The sequence below is a fragment of the Pteropus alecto genome, unplaced genomic scaffold (genome assembly GCF_000325575.1).
Source record: "Pteropus alecto unplaced genomic scaffold, ASM32557v1 scaffold131, whole genome shotgun sequence".
Taxonomy (NCBI): domain Eukaryota; kingdom Metazoa; phylum Chordata; class Mammalia; order Chiroptera; family Pteropodidae; genus Pteropus; species Pteropus alecto.
The window spans coordinates 25282502-25304327 of record NW_006434709.1 but is presented as its reverse complement, the minus strand read 5'-3'; the positions used below and the strand labels follow the sequence as shown (position 1 = coordinate 25304327).

Sequence of the window (21826 nt, the reverse complement as noted above, 5' to 3'; positions counted from 1 at the left end):
AACTTAATTTGCAGTTCTTCCTCTGGCCCAAAACACCCAGGTACTACAGGCACCAGCATGAGCTACAGTAGCTCCTCATAGCAAGATGAAGCAAGGCCCTAGCTATTACACCCTTGAAAACCATTTTAAACCAACTATGGTGCTTCTCTCTAATTTTTATATATTTAAACACCTTTATAGTAACACCTTCCTTTTTAAGAAGGCCAGTGGCAAAACTATTACATTTGGGAGATTATATTTTGTTTACAAACCCAGCAAAGGACAAGTGTTCAGTTTAGGCTAAGGATGACATCAATATTTCTAATGAACATTGATATTTCTAATATTTCTATATTCCAATAAAACAAAACAGTCAGCAAGGTGTTTGTTTAGATGATTTTAGACAGAGGTCCTACTCACAACAATACTGACTATTACAACCCGCAGCAAGCTACATCACCTATTCTGGTCCCTGATTTTGTCATTTGTTGTTAAATGAGGGGGCTGAGATCTTTTTGCACCTCTATGTGTTTACAATTCCATGAAATATAATATTAAAACTGAAGAAAATGATTACATCCATCTATTCTCCTCTCTAAGATAAGCCATGGTGAAAATAAAGGCAGAGTGACATTCTACCCAACAGAATATCTATTTTCCTCAAGACCACATAAAATACTCTGCAGAATAGACTTGGCCATAAATCAAAGTTCAGTAAGTTTTAAAGGACTGAAATAATATAAATATGTTCTCCAACCACAATAAAATGAAATTAGAAATCATTAATAGATTAAAAATTGGGAAATTCACAAGTATGTGGAAATTAAAGAAAACATGCCTAAATAACCAATGGGTCACAGAAGAACTAAAATGGGAAATCAGAAAATACTTGAGATGAATGAAAATGAAGTTAAAAGACACCAAAACTTACAGAACGCTGCTAAAGCAGTCATTAGAGGAGAACTTATAGCTGTAACTACTTATATTAAAAAAGAAGAAAAGATCTCAAATCAATACCCTAACTTTACACTTTAAGACACTGGAAAAAGAAAAGCACACTAAACCTAAAGTGAACAGAAGGAAGGAAATAAAAAAGATCAGAAATTAGTAAAAAAGATAATAGAAAAATAGGGGAAATCAATTAAACCAAAGGCTGGTTTTCTGGAAAAATCGGCAAAATTGACAACCTTTAGCTAAACTGACCAAGAAAAAAAGGGAGAAGGCTCAAATCACTAGAATCAGAAATGAAAGAGGGGACATTAGTACCAATCTCTCAGAAATAAAAAGGACTAAAAAGGAATACTATGAACAACTGTATGTTAATAAATTAGATAACTTAGATGAAATGGACAAATTCCTAGAGAAATGCAAACTATCAAAACTGACTCAAAAAGAAAGACAATCTGAATAGACCTATAACAAGTGAAGAGACTGAATTAGTTATCAAAAAACTACCAAAGAAAAGCCTAGGTGGCTTCACCATTGAATTCTACTAAACATTTAAAGAATTAATACTAACTCCTCACAAATTATTAAAAAAAAAAAATAGGAGAGAACACTTCCCGAATCATTCTGTGTGGCCAAAGCCAAAGACATCATAAGGGAAAAAAAAAAAAACACAAAACAAAACTACAGAGTAATATCTCTTAGGAATATGGATGTAAAAATTCTCAACAAAATAACAAAAAGGACAAAGTTGGAGGACTCACACTTCCTGATTTCAAAACTTACTACAAAACTAGAGTAATCAAAACAGTGTGTTATTCACTGGAACAGAACGGAGTCCAGAAATAAACCCATAAATTTATGGTCAATTGATTTTTGACAAGCGTGCCAAGACCATTCAATGAGGAAAAAATAGTCTTTTCAACCAATGTAGCTGGGACAACTGGATAGTCATATGCAAATAATAAAGCTGGACTCTTACTTCATACCACATATAAAATGGACCAAAGATCCTAATGTAAGAGCTAAAACTATAAAACTCTTAGAAAAAAACATCATTGCAAATCATTTATCCGATAAGGGTCTTGTATCCAGAATATATAATGAACTCATACAACTCAATAATAAAATGACAAATAACCCAAATAAAAAATGGGCAAAGGATCTGAGTAGATATTTCTTGAAAGGAGACATAGTAAATTAAAAGGTACTTAATGTCATTAGCCATGAGGGAAATAGAAATTAAAACCATAAATTCACACTCCCGGGATGGATATAATAAAAATGTCAGATAATAACAAGCACTGATTGGTATGGATGCAGAGAAATTGCAACTCTGATAAAAGGCTGGTGGAATACAACATGCAGCCACCCTGGAAGAGTCTAGGAGTTCCTCAAAGTTAATACAGAGTCACCATTAGACCCAGTAGTTTAACTCCATATAAAACCTTGTACATGAATATTTATAGTCAAAGGCAAAAACAATCTCAAATGTCCATCAAGAGCTGAATGCATAAACATAACGTGGTATATCTGTATGAAGGAATATTATTTGGCCACAAAAGGAATGAAGTACTGATAAATGCTATAAAACAGACGAAACTTAAAGGCATTATGCTAAATGAAGAAACCAGTCACAAAAGACTATATATTATCTTATTTCATTAACATGAAATGTCCAGAAAAGGCAAATCTATAAAGACTGAAAGTTGACTGGTGGCTGCCTAGCTGGAGCAGACGGGGGTTGGAGGGGAACAGGGAGCGATAGCTAAGGGGTTTATTCATGAGATGATAAAAATGTTCTGAAACTATGGTGATGATTACACAGTGTTAAATAAAAACTATTGAACTGCACACTTTGGATGACATATTTCAATAAAACTGTTTTAAAAAGTGGCCTGATATATTTACTGACTTTTAAAATCATGCAAGGGTAGCTTTTGGCTTGGTTGCATTTTCTGATTTTTCTACATTGAGCGAGTACAGCAGACATAATAAAAAGCACATTTAGATTATTTTACTAAGTTGGGTCTCTAGTTCTTAAACTTTATTTGGGGCATGGATTTCTTTGAGGATCAGATAAAAGTTATACACATTTTGCCCTGAAAAACTCACATATAAGAAAATTTTAGGGGGCTCACATACCTCTGAAGTCCCCATAGCCCCCTTAGACTATGGACTCTCGCTTAGGTGACTGTTTTTTACTTACAAAAGGAGACTTGAAAGCCAAACTGGCAGCAATGGTGAGAGCAGGGTCCAAACAGCGGAAGATGGACCCAAACAGCATCAGTTTGCCGATTCTCACATCTACGGGCAGAGAGGCCAAGTGATACCCTAGGGGGGTCAGTTTTTCATCTGGAGTTAATGCTCCCAAGTCTCGTAATCGTATTTTTGAGGCACGGAGAGAATCAGGGTGCGGTGGTTCGATGAGCCGAGAGAACACAGATTGAAGGTTATGAGTGCTAAACATTTCTAAAATTTTAATTCTGGGAAAAGAAAACAAAATAGTAATTTGTTAATTTTATTTCTGGTGGGCTGACACCAAGGGGTAAGTTTCTTTCTTGAATGAAAATAATTTTTAATTTCCCAGATATATACTTTCATAAACGAGAAAATATTAGTTTTAAAAAAAATTTTAATATACTTTATTTCTTCTAGTTCTCCAGCAATAATTTGCAGAAACGCTTTCAGATTCTGAAATTTCAGATTCTGAAATAAAATTCTCTCTATAAACTTTCAAAATGCTTCTTCCATAATAGTGGGTTCAAATCATAAAATTAAATTCAAATGATCCATTTACTTTCTTTCTCACATCTAAAATTGCATAATTATTTATGAAAGTTACTGTTTTAAATTATGAACTTAAGCAATTTTCACAAAACTCTAATATATATAAAATTTATTTCACTTATATTTCCTTTTAAAGCTATGAACCTATAAACATACAATTTTATGTATTTACTAATCTATACATATTTGGTACCTAGCTTTTTTCCACTTAGTAAAACATCACTCAGATGTTTTACTTTAATACATGTATTGATAGTTATCTACTTACTTAAATTTTGAATGAAAAAAAAAAAAGAACTACGTTGATCTGTATAATTTACCTATTTTCCCACTGCTGTACTTGAATAGTTTTTAAATCATATGTGCTACACAGATTACATTTCCCCCTCTTCTCATTCTTCCGAATGGGTCAGTTGACTTCTAGAGCGCTCTCAAATCCCTTCACTCTTCTTCATTTACACTGTTCCTACCTTAGTTCAAGGCACCTGCTTGCCCAATTTCTTAAGACCTGACCATGGACACCCAAAAGCAGGGACTGTGTCTTCTACCTTGCAGTATCCCTAGTGCTTAGCCCAACCCTTGGCAAATGGGAGGCTCTCAAAATAAACCTGCTAGATAAATGTAGAGCTAAAACATCTTTGTACAAGTAACTTGTTTTCCTTTGGGTTATTATTTTATGGACATACTCCCTTCAAAGTGATGTGGATCAAAGGCATGGATAGTTTTAGAGTTCTTATATAATGCCAAGCAACTTTTAAGAAAGGTTGAACCATAGGTTCCCCAGCTTCAATAACACTGAGTTTTATCATTCATTCATTAAGTTCTATTTTATGATATTTATTGTTTGTTCATTAGGGAGATAATGGTGTTTTCAAGTTGTTTTTGTTCACATTGCTCTAACTGATAATGAGGCCCTACATTTTTTCCCTATGATGATTTAATATTAGTGGTACCCAGCAGTTAGATTACTTCTCGGACTTACGAATGTATCTTAAGCTCTACTTTAGGGCCATCCTCTGCAATGTAAGAGATCTTTATGAGCAGAAAGTTAAAAGGAATGGTAAAGGCAACAATGAAGAGCTCTCGCTTTGCAAATGAATGAGTTCATCCATGTCCACTCTTAGCAAAACAGGTCCTACTACGAAAAAGAAAACATGGAACTTAGGGTGAGAAACATCTAGACTTTTTGGAAGCAGAACAAAAGATCAAGATGTACCTGAGACATAGCTGCTCCAATGGCACTCTTTGTATTTCTGGGAGTTGCTGCTTTAAAAGCTGGTGATTGAAGTGATGGCTAGTGAATAAGTGAAAGCAGACCCCAGATGCAACACGGCCTGCTCGACCTTTTCTTTGAAGGGCATTAGCTTGAGAAACAAAAGTGTCCTCTAGACTTTCCATCCCTTTGCTGGCATCGTATCTATAAAGAAAAAGAAAATTGTAAAAAAGAAATATTTTATAAAAATATGGCCAAGACTCCACTCAGCATGGACAGAACAGATCACCTTACTTCTGTACAAGGACACAGTGTCCTGTGTGTTCTGGGACATCTGAGACCCTGGTGGGAGCAGCTAGTGCTGATTAAAATGGTATGAAATGCGTCTACATATAGTTTCTTTATTTATCTCTTTTACTTTTTTAATTCTTTTTCATTTTTATTTATTTTCGACAAATACAAATGGTATGTATTTAAGGTGATGTTTTGTACAATGTAATGCTTTGATATATGTATACATTATGAAATGATTAACATGATCAAACTAACATGTCCGTCACCTCCCATATCAACTCTTTTTCATTTGAGCACATGTAAAGAAAGCATATGAAAAAAAGAGAGAGGAAGAATAACTAATTACTTCCAAGATAAAACCTTAAACTTTTCATCTCCATTTGACTTTAAGATTATGGTCTGGCTACAGAACCACTCATATAGCCACAAAGAGTTTTTCAAACAGTAATCTATGTAGTTTAATAGCATTAGCCATTAATAGTTGTGTGACTCTAAATGAGGCATCTTTAGCCCTCTCTTATATTGCCAAAGGAGAATACCTCTTTTCTTTCATTTTCCCAGAATCGATGACATAGACAACATCATCAATGGTTATGGATGTCTCAGCAATATTGGTGGAAATTATAATCTTAGTTACACCTATAGGAGGTTTTACAAACACAGCCTGCTGCTCTTCACTGGATAAAGATGAATGAAGTGGGTGAACAACACATCTGAAAGGAAATAAAAGCATTTAGTATTCTAACATAAAACACTGAAATTGGATTATACTGGGTGAATTTCTATTAAAACTAATAATATCACATCAAGCTGTTTCTCTACAATCTGTCCTCAGGGCCCAGCTCTTCCAAATGGGAATGTTCTTTCTGATCCTTACAAAATATTTACTCAGTTCTATGAACTAAAAACCTTGCATCGACTTGAGAAAAAATGGAGTGTAATTCAGTAACAAATAATCAAGAGTACTAAATAGTTGATATTCTACAAGTAACAGGTCTAGAACATAATAACCAGCAAAATATCGTTTTTTCTCTACCTTTAAATCCACAGAAAGAGGCAGAGACTGTGATGTATACTAAAAAATTTCATTCTTATATTTCTAAGAGTGTTCATCTGTTAAGTAGTTGTTCCCTTAGATATAAAGACACACCCAATGGTCTTGCTACCAGAATAGGAACTGTTGAAAATTATTTTTTCTCAAAATGATAGAATTTCCTTGTTGTTACTAATACTGGTTTCTCCTATCTCCCGTATCTGGCAAGTGAAATTACATATAATTTTGCTGAGTCACTATGCTAAGTAAAGAGAAATATTTTTATTTAATGGAATGGGAATGATTGATTTCCTGGAATGAATAAGTTTGTCTATTTCCCAGCTGGCGTATACAAACATATTCTTGAGAAGTGACACCAGGGTCTAAAGAGGATGATGACTGTGAAAGAGACCTTTCTGGTTACTCATCTTCGAGTATAACTGCAATAGTTGACTGAGGATATAGAAACCAATCAACTTACCGATAAGAACGTCTGTTGTTGAAAAGAGAATTAGACTGTAGCTGTTCATAAAGCATTTTGATTTCTGCTAGTCCTGGTAAAAATACAAGTATAGCACCTGGGTATATAAAAAAAAAAATCACTTTGATAAGTGCAAAAAATGAAAAACTAACATAGATTATAATGCTATTTTAAATGAAAAAATGTAATGATCTGAGATTTTTCACTGTCACTTTTCTTTGTAAAGTCCCAAGGCTTTAATAGATAACGAACTTTTAAAATGCATTTTCTGACTTAATAACTACAAAATGAATGGGGTATTATTACCTTTCCACAAAAGGAAAAACTGAAGTTTGGAAAATATAATGACTTAAGTTTATACAAGAGTCATTAGCAAGGCTCTTTAAATATATTTTAATACGCTGGGCACTGACAGTCTGTTTTTATAGGAAGAATTATCCTTCTAATCTTATAAGATAGGAAGACTCTTTTATTACTAGGAAAAAAAAATCCATAAACATTTTACTGGAAATGAGACAAAGAAGCTATAATTGGCCGGCCGACCTGGTAACCTAAATTCAGATGTATGTTGAAGAAGCAGCACATTAACTAACCAGGCCATATTTATGCTTTATGGGCTTTTAAATTTTACATTAAAGAAAACAGGCAGTGATAACTGATTATAGTGTATTTCTATACCAAGAATGATCACTCAGCAAGTCACCTTCTTTTGTGCTTTATTCAGAGAGGAAATTGATACCATTTTCACTAGCCCCTCCTTTAAACTCACAAATATTTATTGGGTGCCTGTGTCGCCTCTGTGTTAGGTGCAATGGAATATAAAAAAAAGATCTGTCCACAAGAAACTCATGACCTATTATTGATCACAGTTATTCTCTCTACCAAATAAATAAGGAATCTAAATTATTACAAAAATGGAACTCTGAGGTAAGAGAGGAAAAGATATCTTTTACTGTTGGTATTAACACTTCACAGTACACAAAACATGTCCACATATATTATCTCATTTGATCCTTGCAGCCACCTATAAAGAAGGTTATTAGTACCCTTAAAGTTACTTGGTAACTTGGCCAGGTCACAGAGTTAATGAGAGTGGAGTCCGGGCAAAAATCTAGGGTTTCTGGCATCAGATCCATGCGCTTTCCATTACATACTATGTGTTACTCCCTACTAAAATAACCACAAGGTTTAAGAGTGGTACAATAATCTATACGGATGCAAGAAAATATTTTGTTTATATTTTTGTGTGCTTTCTGATCTGTTCTGCCCTCATGGTTTGCTTGGCCATCTGTATCAGGGATAGCTTTAATATTCACAAATATATCACTGACTCCTTAATCACTACATCTATTTGGCTTTGAATTCAAGTAATTTTCTAACATTTCTTTTTGTCTGTTATGCTTGATTTCTTTTTCTAATAACAGTCTTTTCCTTGAGGATGAAACAAGATATTCGGTCCAATGATAATGTATTAGCCGATATTAGCTACTTGCCAAGAGATGAGAAACAAGGCAATTTAATATTTTCATGTGGCTTGCATGTCTCTTTAGAAAATATCATATAATGATTAAAGTCTAAGCAGAGGAAGGCATCCATTCTCATTTCTCTTAAGCTTTGTGTAATGAGCACATCATGTAATTGTTTGATCTATTATTCAACTTAACGATCACTCAGCATTGGCTGCATCTGTTCATGCAACATCTATCTACTCTATATCTAAATATTCCAGGCACTGTTCTAGGGTCTGAGGAATACGGGGGTGCACAAGAAACGTTATTCTTAAGGAGCTTACATTCTATTGAAGGAGATTGTCAATAAGTATAACTATAATTTTGGATAGTGCTAAGTTCTATAATAAAAATCGAAATCAGTTTTGAATATTATGATAGAGTAAGGGGCAGGACGAGAAAACAGTGTAGTCAGAGAAGGCTTCTTTGGAGTAAAAATATTTGACAGAAACCTAAATGATGTGAAGGATTCAGTTATGAGACGATCTGGGCCATTCATTTGGGGGATGAGGGACTGCAAGTGAGGTTAAGAAGGCCGCTGGGATGGGAAGATAGTGAGTAAAGGGAAAGCAGTCATTGGTCTGTGTCATAACAGCAGTAGTAGTAACAGTGATAATAACAATAATAATGATGATAAATATAATTATATTATCATTATTAGGGGTAGTATCTACTGGCCATTAACTATATGCTAAGTACTTTACATAAGTTTTTTTTTTAAATCTTCAAAATAGCTTTACCTAAGAGGATTTATTACTGTCTTCATTTTACAAACAAGGAAAGTGAGGCATAGAAAAAAAGATAAGGACTTTATTCAAGGTTAGAGTACTTGAGTAGCAGAGTTGGGAAGTTTAGATTCCAAAGCCTATGCCCCTAACCCCACTGCCCTGTGGCCTCTATGCACAGAGTCTTCATGTGACGGAAACACTCACTACGAGGCTTCCCTTTACCCAGGGATGGGGTGTTTAATATGGGACCGGCCAGGCCTTCTTTTCAGCTTTCTTCCTTTTGGACTTTGTATTGTCAACATCTTTTTGCTAGGTGGGAGCACAAGAGTGCCAAGCAAAAACAATGGGTGAACCTCTAAAGGTGAAATTTCCCCCCAATAGCTTAATAAGCAACTTTACATAGAACTGGGGGTAGAAGGTGGGGGTGGGGACGAGGGCTCCAGGAAATGAGGCTGTCTCTACAGTGCCCATGGTCTCAATGAGTAAGCTCCTCCTTCCCTTTCGCCATCTCACACGTAAATGAAGACAAGAAGCTGTTACCTGGAGGGTAGGAGTGCTTTCCATCTACAATCCATTCTAACAAGGCCTCTATTAATTCAAGATTAACCTTTTCAAAATCCATGATGGACATTGTTTTGATGACTGATTTGCTAACCCCTGAAAGAAAGGAAAAAATCAGAAGGATAATTAAACCTTATTGAAGAAGATATAAACTCACCTGTAAACTAGGTGAGTTTCTTGATGTGATTTAGTAACATAGATGTTCGCATTTAATGTACTGAAATGAACTTTTTTCTTTCAATCTCTCAGAAAATACATGCTTACTAGAACTACTTTTTACTTGAACAACGACCCTCCTGGGAAGGCCCCAATAGGCCACTTTTCTCTTCTTTTTTCCCCCTCTTTTATCCATCACATAGTCATTGACGATTTCAGTCTTAGAAATAAAATTCAGTCAAATACATTTTAGAAACCCCTTCCATATTCAGTCGAGTCATGAGTCAAATCAGATTTGCAAGTTCAGGTAACTGGAACCCACGGAAATCAATGGGCAGAGACCAGAACGTTCACCAGCATCTTAACAACAGTGACTCTTAACCTTTAGATTTGTTTGAGAAAATGATAAAAGGTATAGATCCTCCCTGAAAAAATACATGTGATTTTAATGGCTTCACCAAAACCACTGAAGTCTATCCCTAGACTTTTGGGTTAAGGGTCTACAATTTCCTTCTAATTTACCTGAGGCCTAATAAAATATACTGTTTTTTGGGTTGTATTATAAGCTCTAGTTCTTTGAAAAACATATAGCACATTCTTGGTGAGACCAATTCTCTAAAGACTGTTGTCCTTTCTTCCTGGGTCCTCTTAATAGTCCATCACTCTAAATATAGCTTGACTGGCACAAAATAACTGTAGTTGGTATCAAAGAAGGGAAGCTTCCGGTATTAACGCTGAAAAGTCTGAAGAGGAGCCAAAGTAGTTTCTAAACAATGTTTCTCTGGCAGAGCAAACCCTATGTTGGTCAAAAACAAAAGAAAGGAAGAAACAAGATACACGAATATGGGTGTGGTTGGGTGTGGAAGGTTAAAAGGAATCACTTTTGTCAAGGTTCCAAAGAGCCAGACTTTTCAAAAAGAAGAAAGGATCAACTAACTAAAAAAGAGGAAAGGAAGTGAAAATCATTAAAAAAATTTTTTTAAATTGAGCTTGGGAACATTCTTTAATTTTCTGAATAGTGAAAGAGTGCTGTGAGCAATTATATCAAGTCTTTTTTTTACAAGGCAAGGGAGGCTAAGAGAAGCTAAGCGATCAGCTCAGCATCATACAGAAGCCAGTGGCAGAGACAGGTTTTCTGACCTCAAATCTGCCAACCTCCTTCCTTAGAAAGGAATTCTCAAAAGTGCTTTCTGAACTTCGGCAACCTCTGTTACCGAACATACTTTTCTAATTTCTAACACCCTAATTCCTTGAAGATTACCATTTCCTATGCAGGACTGGGAATACAGTATTTGGTGGAAAGGGAAAAAGGAAAACTCACTGGCTTCTCTATGAAAGAGTAACAGGGGAATGGGGGTCTTTACTCCTTGAAGAGTAAACACTTTTTCGGGGGAAGGACTAAGAGGAGTTGGGGTGGCAGTCCAGGAAAAAGAGAGGAGGAAAAGCAGCTGAGACCTATCTCTGGTTTAGGCTTTAAGGAAGAAAGCAAAAGTAGTAATCTTGAGGTTTTTGTGGGTTCAACTCAGCTTATACATATAGAAGACTATCTAGGAACAAAGAATAGCTGAGTGGGGTCTGGCATGGGAGGAGGGAGCCCCTAACAATGTATACAAAAATGGTTAGCACAGGGTGGTCCCTCAAAAAATGTTGTTTGAAAATCCCATGAATAATGCTAAAACTAGCGGGTGAATTTTGATATTATAGGATATTTAAATAGTCTCAAATATCTCTTGACAACTGACTTAATAATTATAAAGGAAATAAATGGTAACTACACAGAGGAGAAACCTAGCTGATATCACCTTAACAACGTGATCAAAGTTAACGCACCAATGACAGGACAAACCAGCATCACGTGCCTCCTGATACACTGTACCAAGAAGGAATGTATTACATATTGTATTCTTATAATAAAGTAAGCTAGAAGAAAGAAGACGTTATTCAGAAAATCATAAGAGAAAAAACATTTATAGTATTTATTTCTAAAAATCTGTTTATAAGGGGACTCACACAGTTCAAACTCATGTTGTTCAAGGATCAACTGTAGTTATCTTTGGCATACCTGTAATATTCCCCAGGAAGCACATTACCTTTATAGCGGGCCAGGAGCTGCTTAAAATCCAATTGTTGATCAGGCACTGCATCTCTGACATAATCCTGATCCTGAAGGTGAAGGGAAAGCCTCAGGTCTTCTTCCACTTCTTCAAATGCAGTTCTGTTGCGCCTTGCTTTAAGCTTCTCCTTTGACATCTGTTTCATGGAGCGCGTATATGGGCTCCCATCCTGTAACACATACCTGAGGAAGGAAGACAAAGGGATGTGTGTGTGTGTATGTGGGTCTTTTGGTGAACAAAAATATTCATCTATTTTTATGTGTTCATTCAGGAGAAAACTGTTCTCTTTCTGCTGAATTCATGTGCTATTCGTCCACCAGTTCAGGATTCTGCTGGCTGTGCCCTATTTCTGGTGAGGAACACACTGGAATGCTTTTGGCTCTGTTTTAAGAAAATTCTGGAGGCAGTGAATTTGAAAAAGTGAGAGAATAAATACAGATAAACTAGTTGATGATGATTTTCCTAGAGGTTCACATTTAATGGAAGTGGAAGAGGGTCGAGAAAATAACAATTCTAATAAGCTCCAAAAGTTTGTTTATTGCACACTAGAGATCCACTGTTTTTAGATTTTACTTTGAAAATATTGTACCATTAAACAAATACAGCATTGGAGTGAGAGGCTTATTAAGAATGAAAGGAGCAGGGAGAAGGAGAAAAATTCTGAGTTGAGTTTAAGGTACCAGACATCAAGGTATTTTCATTCTGGAGCTCAGAGGTCAGGAATGAAGATACTGATCTGGGAGTTCCTGGCACAGAGGTGACTGCAGAAATCACATGAGTCTAAGAGAGCTAAGGAAGAGTTTAATAGCGAGAAGAAACAGTGCAAGGAATCTTCAAGGTTAAAGAGTAGGAAGAGAATGCAGGGCTTTCAAAGGAAAGAAATCTGTTTGTACCTGAAAGACATTACCATTTTCTACTCAGTACTGAAATGATAGAGACGTCTTAACACTCAAACTATATTGCAATTCCTTGCGGGTAGAATGATGATTTTAATAATAGCTAACATTTATAAAGCACTATGTGCCAGGCATAGTTCAAAGCACTTTAAAAATATTAATTCCAAGTATTAATTAATTAATCAATCCTCATAACAATGCTGTGAAGCAGCTACTAATATTCCCATTTTACATGTGATAAAACTGAGTCACAGAAAGATTTAGCTACTCGCTAATGTTAGAGTTAGTAAGCGGAAGGATTTAAATACTGGCAGTCTGGCTGCAGAATCAGAAAACATGAAAACTTTCTTTTTCATGTTAAAGTCTCCATAAATCTAGTCCTTCATCATTTCTTTTAACAGACTTTATTTTTTAGAGTAGTTTTAGGTTCACAGCAATACTGCGCAGAAGGTACAGAGATTTCACCTCCTTGTCCCCCGCACACACACAGCCTCCCCTACTGTCAACACTCCCTACCAATGAAGCTACAGAGAGACATCATTATTACCCAGAGACCATAGTTTAAATTAGGGCTCTAGGGTTGGTACTCTTAATACATAATACCACCTGCGAATTGCAAATAATTTGTATAATAAATATTTGCTGAAGGAAAGGAGGAAATAAAATGTTCAAATAGAAAAATTAGAAGAAAAACTAACACATTTATTAGTATCCTGGCACTCTTGAGATCAAATAATAATTCTGTTCTCAAAGACTTTCACCAAACCTTAATTAATGTCTTCCTTACCTTGTCACAGCAATTGCGTCTTCCAGAAAAAACTGATCAACAGGAAATGTACGACCTGGAAAAACAAATAAAATAGTGCACAGTGTGGGAAAGAGGCATTGTTCGAACAGAAGTGGTAAAAATAAAATAAAATAAAATAAATAAAAAAATAAAATAAATAAAATAAAATAAAATAAAAAGCCCAGAATACCTGTTCAACTATTTTAAAATAGTTTGTATAGCAAAATTATCTTAAAGCTTGGCACAATAAGGTACTATTTGTTCTGTGGCCTTAAAAGCATATATATATTAAAAAAACTCCACCATTAACAATGTTTTGATGATAGAAATTAGAACAGGTAGATTCCAGTTAGTAAAGAAAATAGAAGTGTATAGGGGGAGAGATCACTTGCTAATAAAACTTTTTTTTACCCTTTTTTAAAAAAAAGGTGTTTAGCCTTTCCTGCCCTCCCCTCCTACCCCACGGGGAACTTTTAAATATTCAACAACTGTATTCTAGATCAAGCATATAATTTCTTCTTTAAATCTACTGTCAATATCCTCTATAACTAGAACAAACAGTATTACTATTCATTAGTCAGTGCTTCTGAATTATCCCTTGGCAATCAATTGCAGAAGGATAAACCAAAGCCCAAGGTGATAAATTAATCCTATAATGAGACTGAAAGCACCAAAAGAAGACAGACTATCCAATTTCATTTACTCCCAGAGTGGACCAATATCCAGAAATTCAGCAGAATCCACAATGAACGAATATGCTATACACAGATACACCTTCTTTCTTTATGACAGGTTACCACTATAAGCTCATATTTTGATGTTAAACACAATGGAACGCTAGAAATGCTAATAACCTAGACTTTTCAGAACAGCACGTATAAAATAGAAATCGCCCGACTAATGGACATAATGTTGCCTCTTTATTAATTTCATTATATGGCTATCATTTCGTTATAAACGAATCACTTCTCTAGAAAAAGGAATAAATATCTATGAATTTATATCTCGATTTAACTTTAAAATAATTTCATTCGCTTACTAGAACAATACATATTTAATGATGCATTTTAATCACCTGGTATAGTAATAACTGGGCAGGAACTGAAATATTCTGAAAAGAGCTCAGCATTTAAAGTTGCACTCATCAGAATAACTTGAAGAGTTGGTCTCTGCAACACAATATCCTTCAAAACTAGCAGCAAGAAGTCACTAGAGGATATAAAAGAAACTGAGGATCAAAAAAATTCAATAAATGAAAAGAATAACTTTTGATATACTTTGAGCAAGGAATGTGTAAGACCTGTGTGAAAACAATTATAACACTCACAGAATGATGTGTCATGTGCCTAGCTGTGAAGACTTAATATTAAAGAGATATAGATTTCCCCTAAACAAACTAAATTCAGTGTAGTACCAATCAAAATACCAATAGGATTTATCATTGCATTTGATAATTCTACTTGACATCTACATATATATAAAGAGGCATATACAAAGGTTTTCGTTATGGCACTGGTTGTAGCAGCAAAACAGTGAAATCAACGTAAATACCCCTCAACCAAGAAATGGTTAATTATAATATCATCCATTCTATGGAATAACGTGAGACAAAATAAAGGAATAAGGTAGAGCTCTAAATACTTACATGAAAACATCTCTATGACAGTGTTAGTGAAAAAAGCCCTAAGTGGTAGAATGACATGTACTATAGAATAGCAATACCCTAACTGGTCTCCCTGCTTCAGCCTTTGCCCCTTGAAATCTGTTATCAATACAGTGGTTGAAAAATTCTGTTCAAATGAAAATCTTACGGTGCTACCCTTCTGCTTATAATCCTTCGGTGACTTCTTATTGATGTCCTCACTAACAAGGCCCTATGTGACATTTCCTACTGCTTTCCCTCTTATTCATTTGGCTCCAGTCATACTGTCCTCCTTGCTGTCCTTTAAGGCATGAACCTCAGGTCCTTGCTTATGTTATTAATCTGCCGGCAATGAGCTTCTCCCAGATATTCATAGAGGTAGCTCCCTCACACTTCTCTCAAGTCTTTACTCAAACGATACCTTTTCAGCCAGACTTGCCCTACCTACCCTATTTAAATTTTCAAATGCTACCCTCCCCTGCATTTCATATTACCCTTTTTCTTCTTAGTACTTGACATACTCTATATTTTACTTATTTATCTTACTTATTGTTGTGTTCTCCAACTAGAATATGAACTCTCTGATTTTGGTTAGATAGTTCACTACTTCAGTATCTAGAACATACTAGATGCTTGATAAATATTTGTTAACTTATTAAATGACTATATCATTTGTGTAAGAAAAAAAGGTTGGGAAACAAAAGTACCTCTTCCTAACAAAGTAAGCTTATATGACAATGTATAGTAGGACATAATCACGAATCTGATCAATATAGTTATCTCTGGAGACATGGTAGGGAATGGTTTGGGAGTGTTAAGATATTATATCTGTATTGTTTCAATTTTTAATGAGAGCATATTCTTATACTATTTAATTCTCTTTAATTATATTTATGACTATTTTGTTTCTTTTTTAGGTAAAAGGAAATAACATAACAATAGGCAAATGGTTAACTAATGGTAACCTCATACTTTAGAATTTCCTTATGCAATTATTAGTATACTAATTTCAAATATAGTTCATGCTATCATTTTAACTATTAGATCAAAAGCAGTACACAAAACTATATAATCCCAGTAATGTTTGTGGAGATAAATCTCTTTCTCTACCACTTCTCTCCAATTCCTAATATACTCCCAGAAGAAAACAGACCAAAATTGTAACATGTAGTTAGCAATTTTATAGGTGTTAGAAATTATTTTTCTTTACATTTCTTTGGTGTTTTCTAAATGTCTGAAAATAATCATGTTGGTATCTCTACAATCACAAAATTTGTTTAAAAATTTTAACACAGCTGTAACTTTTCTATATTCAACCTTTAATTTTGGCTGTATTTTTACTAATCTTGGTTCCTAGATTTTACTCCTATTTTCTGCTTTTTCCCATCTGAGTTGGCAAATATTCCCCTCCTTTTTCTTGTAATTTCTACACTCCTTCTCCAAAGACTGGGAATTGTAAATGTGTGAGACTCCCTTCTCTAATGTGTAATTTCTCTTTATTCAGATGTGAAAATACACTGAATTTTAAACTGCTGATACTCTATAGATCATTTTACAGGCTTTACAAAAATCTTTCTCTTTTTGGGAACAATACTGCAGCCAGAAACCAGATCCAGTGCTCTGCTTCAGTTTCTCTGGGTTTGAGGAAGTATAAATGTTATGAAACCCCTGAGCTATTCATTGTATTCAAAATTACACTGGATATAATTTCCTCTAAAATTTTAAAATTTATTTTTATAATAAAATTATTTTAATATTATTAGTCTGGTTGAATATTTCATTTGATTTCCTCTTCCAAGTTGTTCCTTGACTGTTAAAAAAAAACTTTTTTTTTCAAAATTCTATTTGAACATTTAGCTGCAAAATGACATTATTTACCCTCCCCCCAACCCTTGGTTTTCTGGAATCTCTATAAAAGATTATTTGCCCCTCAAAGATTCTCAGTGTTTTGTGTATAGTCATTTAAAATTTATTATTGTCTTGTTCTAGGAATTCTTTCTTTTTATTTTAATGTTCTTTTTATATGAGTCTGCTTTTCTTCAGTTTCTAATTACTTGATATTTCATATTTACTAGTATACTATTTATTTTTTCTAACAAATAGTCTTCTGGTCATACGTCTTCCCTGTTCAGTTCTTAAAAACTTTTTATCAGCAGTAATTGGGGCTTCTAGTTGTTTCTTTTATTTTTTAGTTTTGCTATTAGCTATCGTCTACTGTGTCAGTCCACCAACTTAACTTGGATTTTCTTCTCAAGATATTTACAATAGTATAGTCCTTTTTTGGGAAAGTCTCATAATTTTCACAGGATCATCTCTCTTTTTCTCACTTGTTTTTTTTTTTTACTGTCTAGAGCCTGATGCACATGACAAACTATGATTAATGCCATCTATTTACCTGGCCCTTTCTTTTAAAATATGAAGAATTTTGATTTCATACTTCAATGCTTGAATGCCTTCTAATTCCATTTAACTAAAAACCAAGTGCTTTATTATCCATGTATAAGGCCCTGGAATATCTGGTTCCTGCTTTTTCTACCTGACACTTCTCTTGTCATTTACTACACACCAGCTACACTGGCCTTCCTCTGGTTTCTGGACTCACGAAGCCCCTTCCCACTGCAGAGTCTTTGTAAATGCTAGCCTTGCCCCCATTTGTCACATAGGACTCCTCCTATTTCAGGTTTTAATGTAAATGTTATCTCTTCAGAGAGATGATCTCTATCTTATGCGTCTGTTGTCTGAAACAGCATCTGTTTATTCCTTCATAGCAATTATTCTAAATTGTAATTATTTATTTGTGTTTACTTGTTCATTGTTTTTCCTACAAGACCATAAGAGATAAAAGAGAACCATATATATTGTTCACTATAGAATCCCCAGGAATTAATAGATCGCTTGGTATTTAATACAGGCTCAGTAAATATATGAATGAATGTCAGGACTGGATGACTGGCTAAAAGAACAAAGAAGGAAGCCTATATTGATCAATCCATCAGCTACAGCATGCACCACGTCTGTTATTCCTGCTTAGTCCAGTGCCTAGTTCAGCATGATGCCCGGGAGGGTGTTATGTGTCTCTTATTAGATGATGTCCATCTAATAGGATGACTCTTCTAGTGATGAGTATGTTCTCTCCTGGCATTTTTTTAGTATTATAGGCTCTGGAGACCAGGAAAGCAGCTCCTCTTCTCTAACTTAGGCCTTCTCTTGGCAAGTTACCTTTATTAGGTCTCAGAAACTGAACTGGAAGCAGAATAAAATTCTTTCAGCCATGTCTTATTTTATGTGTGTTGGTATTCATTTGGAAAATCTTTGTTTTACCTTTCTTCTGTCCTCTCATGAACTTCATCAACAATGATATGGGTAACCCCCTGTAGAGCTGTATCCCCTTCTAGCCTTCTCAGAAGCACTCCTGTGGTGCAGTATAACAGTCTGGTGGCTGAAGACTTACATGTAAAAGAGCATGGAAAGCATTCATGACATTTTTGAATAAAGGGAACACTTTCCTAGAGAAGCCATTTTGAATGAATAGGGATGAAGAATATTGAAAACATCAGTAGTTCCATTTAATATAAACCATACTAACTGCAGTTTCTTGCTGGCAACAAGAGTAAGAGCTTTTCTACTTCATATCAAAATTTTAAGGTTAAGACTCATAAAAAACATTCAAAAATTACTATAAAACATAAAACAACAGTGACTGATAAAATTAATTCTGAATTTGTTCATTCCTTATTCAGTTAAATGGATTAAGTCCTGGGTTTAACATCAAAATAGCATTTACCAGGTCACTTCTGCCAGTAAAGAATAAAAGGTCTTTATAGAGGAAGAAAGTACACCCAAGTAAGAGTTCTTATTCCAAAATATTTCTAAAAGGACTGAAGTATATATTCCAAATTGCCCATGAATCTCCAGACACCAAGAACTCTATATACTTGAAAACTGTAAACTTCTGTTATCGGGAAATAAGCAGTGCATGCAAACCTTGACACTCTCTAACCGGATCTGGTACCCCACAGTCAGACCCACTCTTTCTGCTCTCTCTTTAGCAACACGTTCTGCAACGGAGATGGCAGAGATTCGTCGGGGTTGGGTACAGATGATGTTAGCCACTTTCTCCGGTGGTCCGTTCAGAGAATCATCCAGAATAAACTGTGGAATCTGTGTGGTTTTCCCACATCTGTATGTCAAAACAAATAGACCTAAAATGAGAGTTTTCAAGTGCTAGTTAACTTAAGAAGCAATTGTATGCAATGAGGAAATGAGAAAGCTAATTAGAATAAAAGCTGTTCAGCTTCATCTATCTACTAAACCCACCTACTAACTATTACCTACAGCTGATAACTCTTAGGAATTTGCACTCAGAATCCTATTAATAGTTTACTATCATCTGTAATAAAGGGACTATTGAATAGACATTAGATTAAGGTCTATAAATACCTCTAGGAATGTGAACTTTACATATGAATCCTAAAGAAGTAGGAGTATTCTCTTATGAATATTAAAATACCTTATATTTTTCGCTTTGATGTGTATTAATTTGGCTATAGGTAAAATGAAGTAAGAAAGATAAGAAACTACAAGGCACAAAGTTACTACTATATCAGTGAGTCTGGGCACAAATGTAATTATTAAACTGAAAACCTCTGAATAGATAACTAAATTATATCCATCTCTCTTTTTCTCACTTGAACATGGAGACCAAATAGGTTTGGGTAACATGGAGACTGTGAAACAGGAAAAATAATGTGCCCTAAGTTGTTCTTAAAAGAGCAAAAAAGTGGTAGAGAAATCAGAATAAATTTAAAAGATCTAAAGTTTTCAAGCTAAAAGCCTTCAGCTAAACCTTCTGCCTTAAAATTATCTCAAGGCAGAGGTATACAATGTCTATAAGTTCCTAGATGTATTTCTGATTTTTGTTTTTGTTCTTTTTGTAATTTGGCTTTGTTGGCTACAGATGCCGTGGTATTAGCTCTTGTGAAATATTATTTATTATTTGACAAGAAAAAGCACAAATAACACCAGCTACTGACTTTTTAGAAGTAGAACTGGCTATGGTAACAAGGGTACATACATATTTATAGATCAAAGCTGCATTATGAATAAACTGCGTTCTTACCCAGTCATACCACTTATAACAAGTACTTGGTGCTTGCTCAACAATTTAAGAATGGTTTCTCTTTCTTCCCAAGCAGGGAGTGATTGTCTTTCTTGCAGAATTGACTGGAACTGTCTGGAAGCCTAAAAAAGTAAAAGATAAGGCATCAGTTGGGTTACTTTGAAACCACCTTTCATGAAGCTCTGAATGTGGAATCCCATAGTTAGACCCACCCTTTCTTTCTTTAACAATTTGTTCAAAGACAGAAACTGCCGAGTTTTGGGGGCTGGATGCTAATGACTTTAGTCAGAAGGCTGCTCAGACAATCAGCCAGAATCAGCTGGGGAATCTGTGTGGTTTTCCTACATCAGAATAAACTAAAAGATCCTATAAGAGACATAATCCCTTCTTGCCTAGCACCTATCCAGCTCCTCCTAGCAAGACTATACCAGCGTGGTCCAACAGAACTTTTTGTGAAGATGGAAATGTTCCATATTTACACTGTCCACTATAGCAACCTCTGGCTACTGAACACTTTGTTGTGGCCAGTGCTATTAGGAACTGAATTTTAAAATTTTATTTAATTAATTTAAATTCAAATAGCCACACAAGACTGGGGGCTACCATATTGGACAGCATAGTTCTATACAGTATCAGATTTTTACCAAAATCAATAATAGTAGAACATTCTCCAACGAGTTCTTTTTGGCCAATCATCACATCTGTGTAACTCAGCCTGACATCTAATGGCCAATGCTATATACACAGCACTATACATTAAAACTGTGGACGTATGTTTGAATAATGTAAGAAATTTATACTAACACATCGTTTTCTACATATAGTTTTATCACATAAATTTATTACCTCTAAGCACAGTGACAAAATTGAATATGTACATTTTTGTTTCTACCACCTTATTATTTATGGTGTTAATTTCTACTCATTTGGGCATTCTATGGCTATTGCACTATATATGTGATAGTTTTACACCGTGTCAAAAATCAGAATCACAGAACTATAGAACCAGAAGGGCCCTTAGACAACATCTCTAATCCAATCCTTAAACTGGTTAAGCAACTCCCCTTTGTCCACATCCAACTCTGCCCTAACAGTTTACTGTGGATTCTCTGAGAACAATCTTCATGTGAATGGGGTAAAAACAACATGGGCTTCAGAAACAGAGCATTAGCTTGAACTTCTGGGTTACCACTTACTAGCTATGTGACTTCGAGCAAGTTATTTATCCTGTTAGCCTTTGAAATAGATGAGTCCTTCCTTATCTTTCTTTTCTACACTGATTTCTCTAATGTAAATCACAGTATTAATTTTCCTTTCATTTATCTGATTGTCTATCACAGTACCAAAGCCACATGATTCTAGGAGTATTTGGTATATATGTGTGTGTTTTATTATCACCAGCCACTGGATTTCCCAAAACTATCTAGAACATGCACCCAACTTTGCTGTGGCATGCAACAATTTTGATGACTCAGTAGGAGAACCAAATGCATGTTAGGGAGGGTAGCCAAAGATTCTCAGTTCTTAATCCCTTCATCCATACATTAGGGAAGCAACGCTAGCCATTCTCTCAGAATACC

General features: G+C 34.9%; 1 protein-coding gene across 6 annotated transcripts in view; it reads right to left on the bottom strand.

Moving 5' to 3' along the window:
* DHX57 (DExH-box helicase 57) overlaps window positions 1–21826 on the bottom strand; it is a 50404-nt gene that overhangs the window by 12775 nt on the left and 15803 nt on the right. For all 6 annotated transcript variants that reach the window (XM_006909656.3, XM_015587571.2, XM_015587570.2 and 3 more), the window contains exons 7-17: window positions 20247–20368; window positions 19112–19307; window positions 18449–18573; window positions 14561–14694; window positions 13486–13540; window positions 11779–11984; window positions 9512–9628; window positions 6736–6832; window positions 5761–5934; window positions 4931–5131; window positions 3134–3410 (exon numbers count right to left, since the gene is read on the bottom strand). In XM_006909656.3, coding sequence (XP_006909718.1) covers window positions 3134–3410; window positions 4931–5131; window positions 5761–5934; window positions 6736–6832; window positions 9512–9628; window positions 11779–11984; window positions 13486–13540; window positions 14561–14694; window positions 18449–18573; window positions 19112–19307; window positions 20247–20368 — 1704 coding nt within the window. The remainder of the gene's footprint in view (window positions 1–3133; window positions 3411–4930; window positions 5132–5760; window positions 5935–6735; window positions 6833–9511; window positions 9629–11778; window positions 11985–13485; window positions 13541–14560; window positions 14695–18448; window positions 18574–19111; window positions 19308–20246; window positions 20369–21826) is intronic.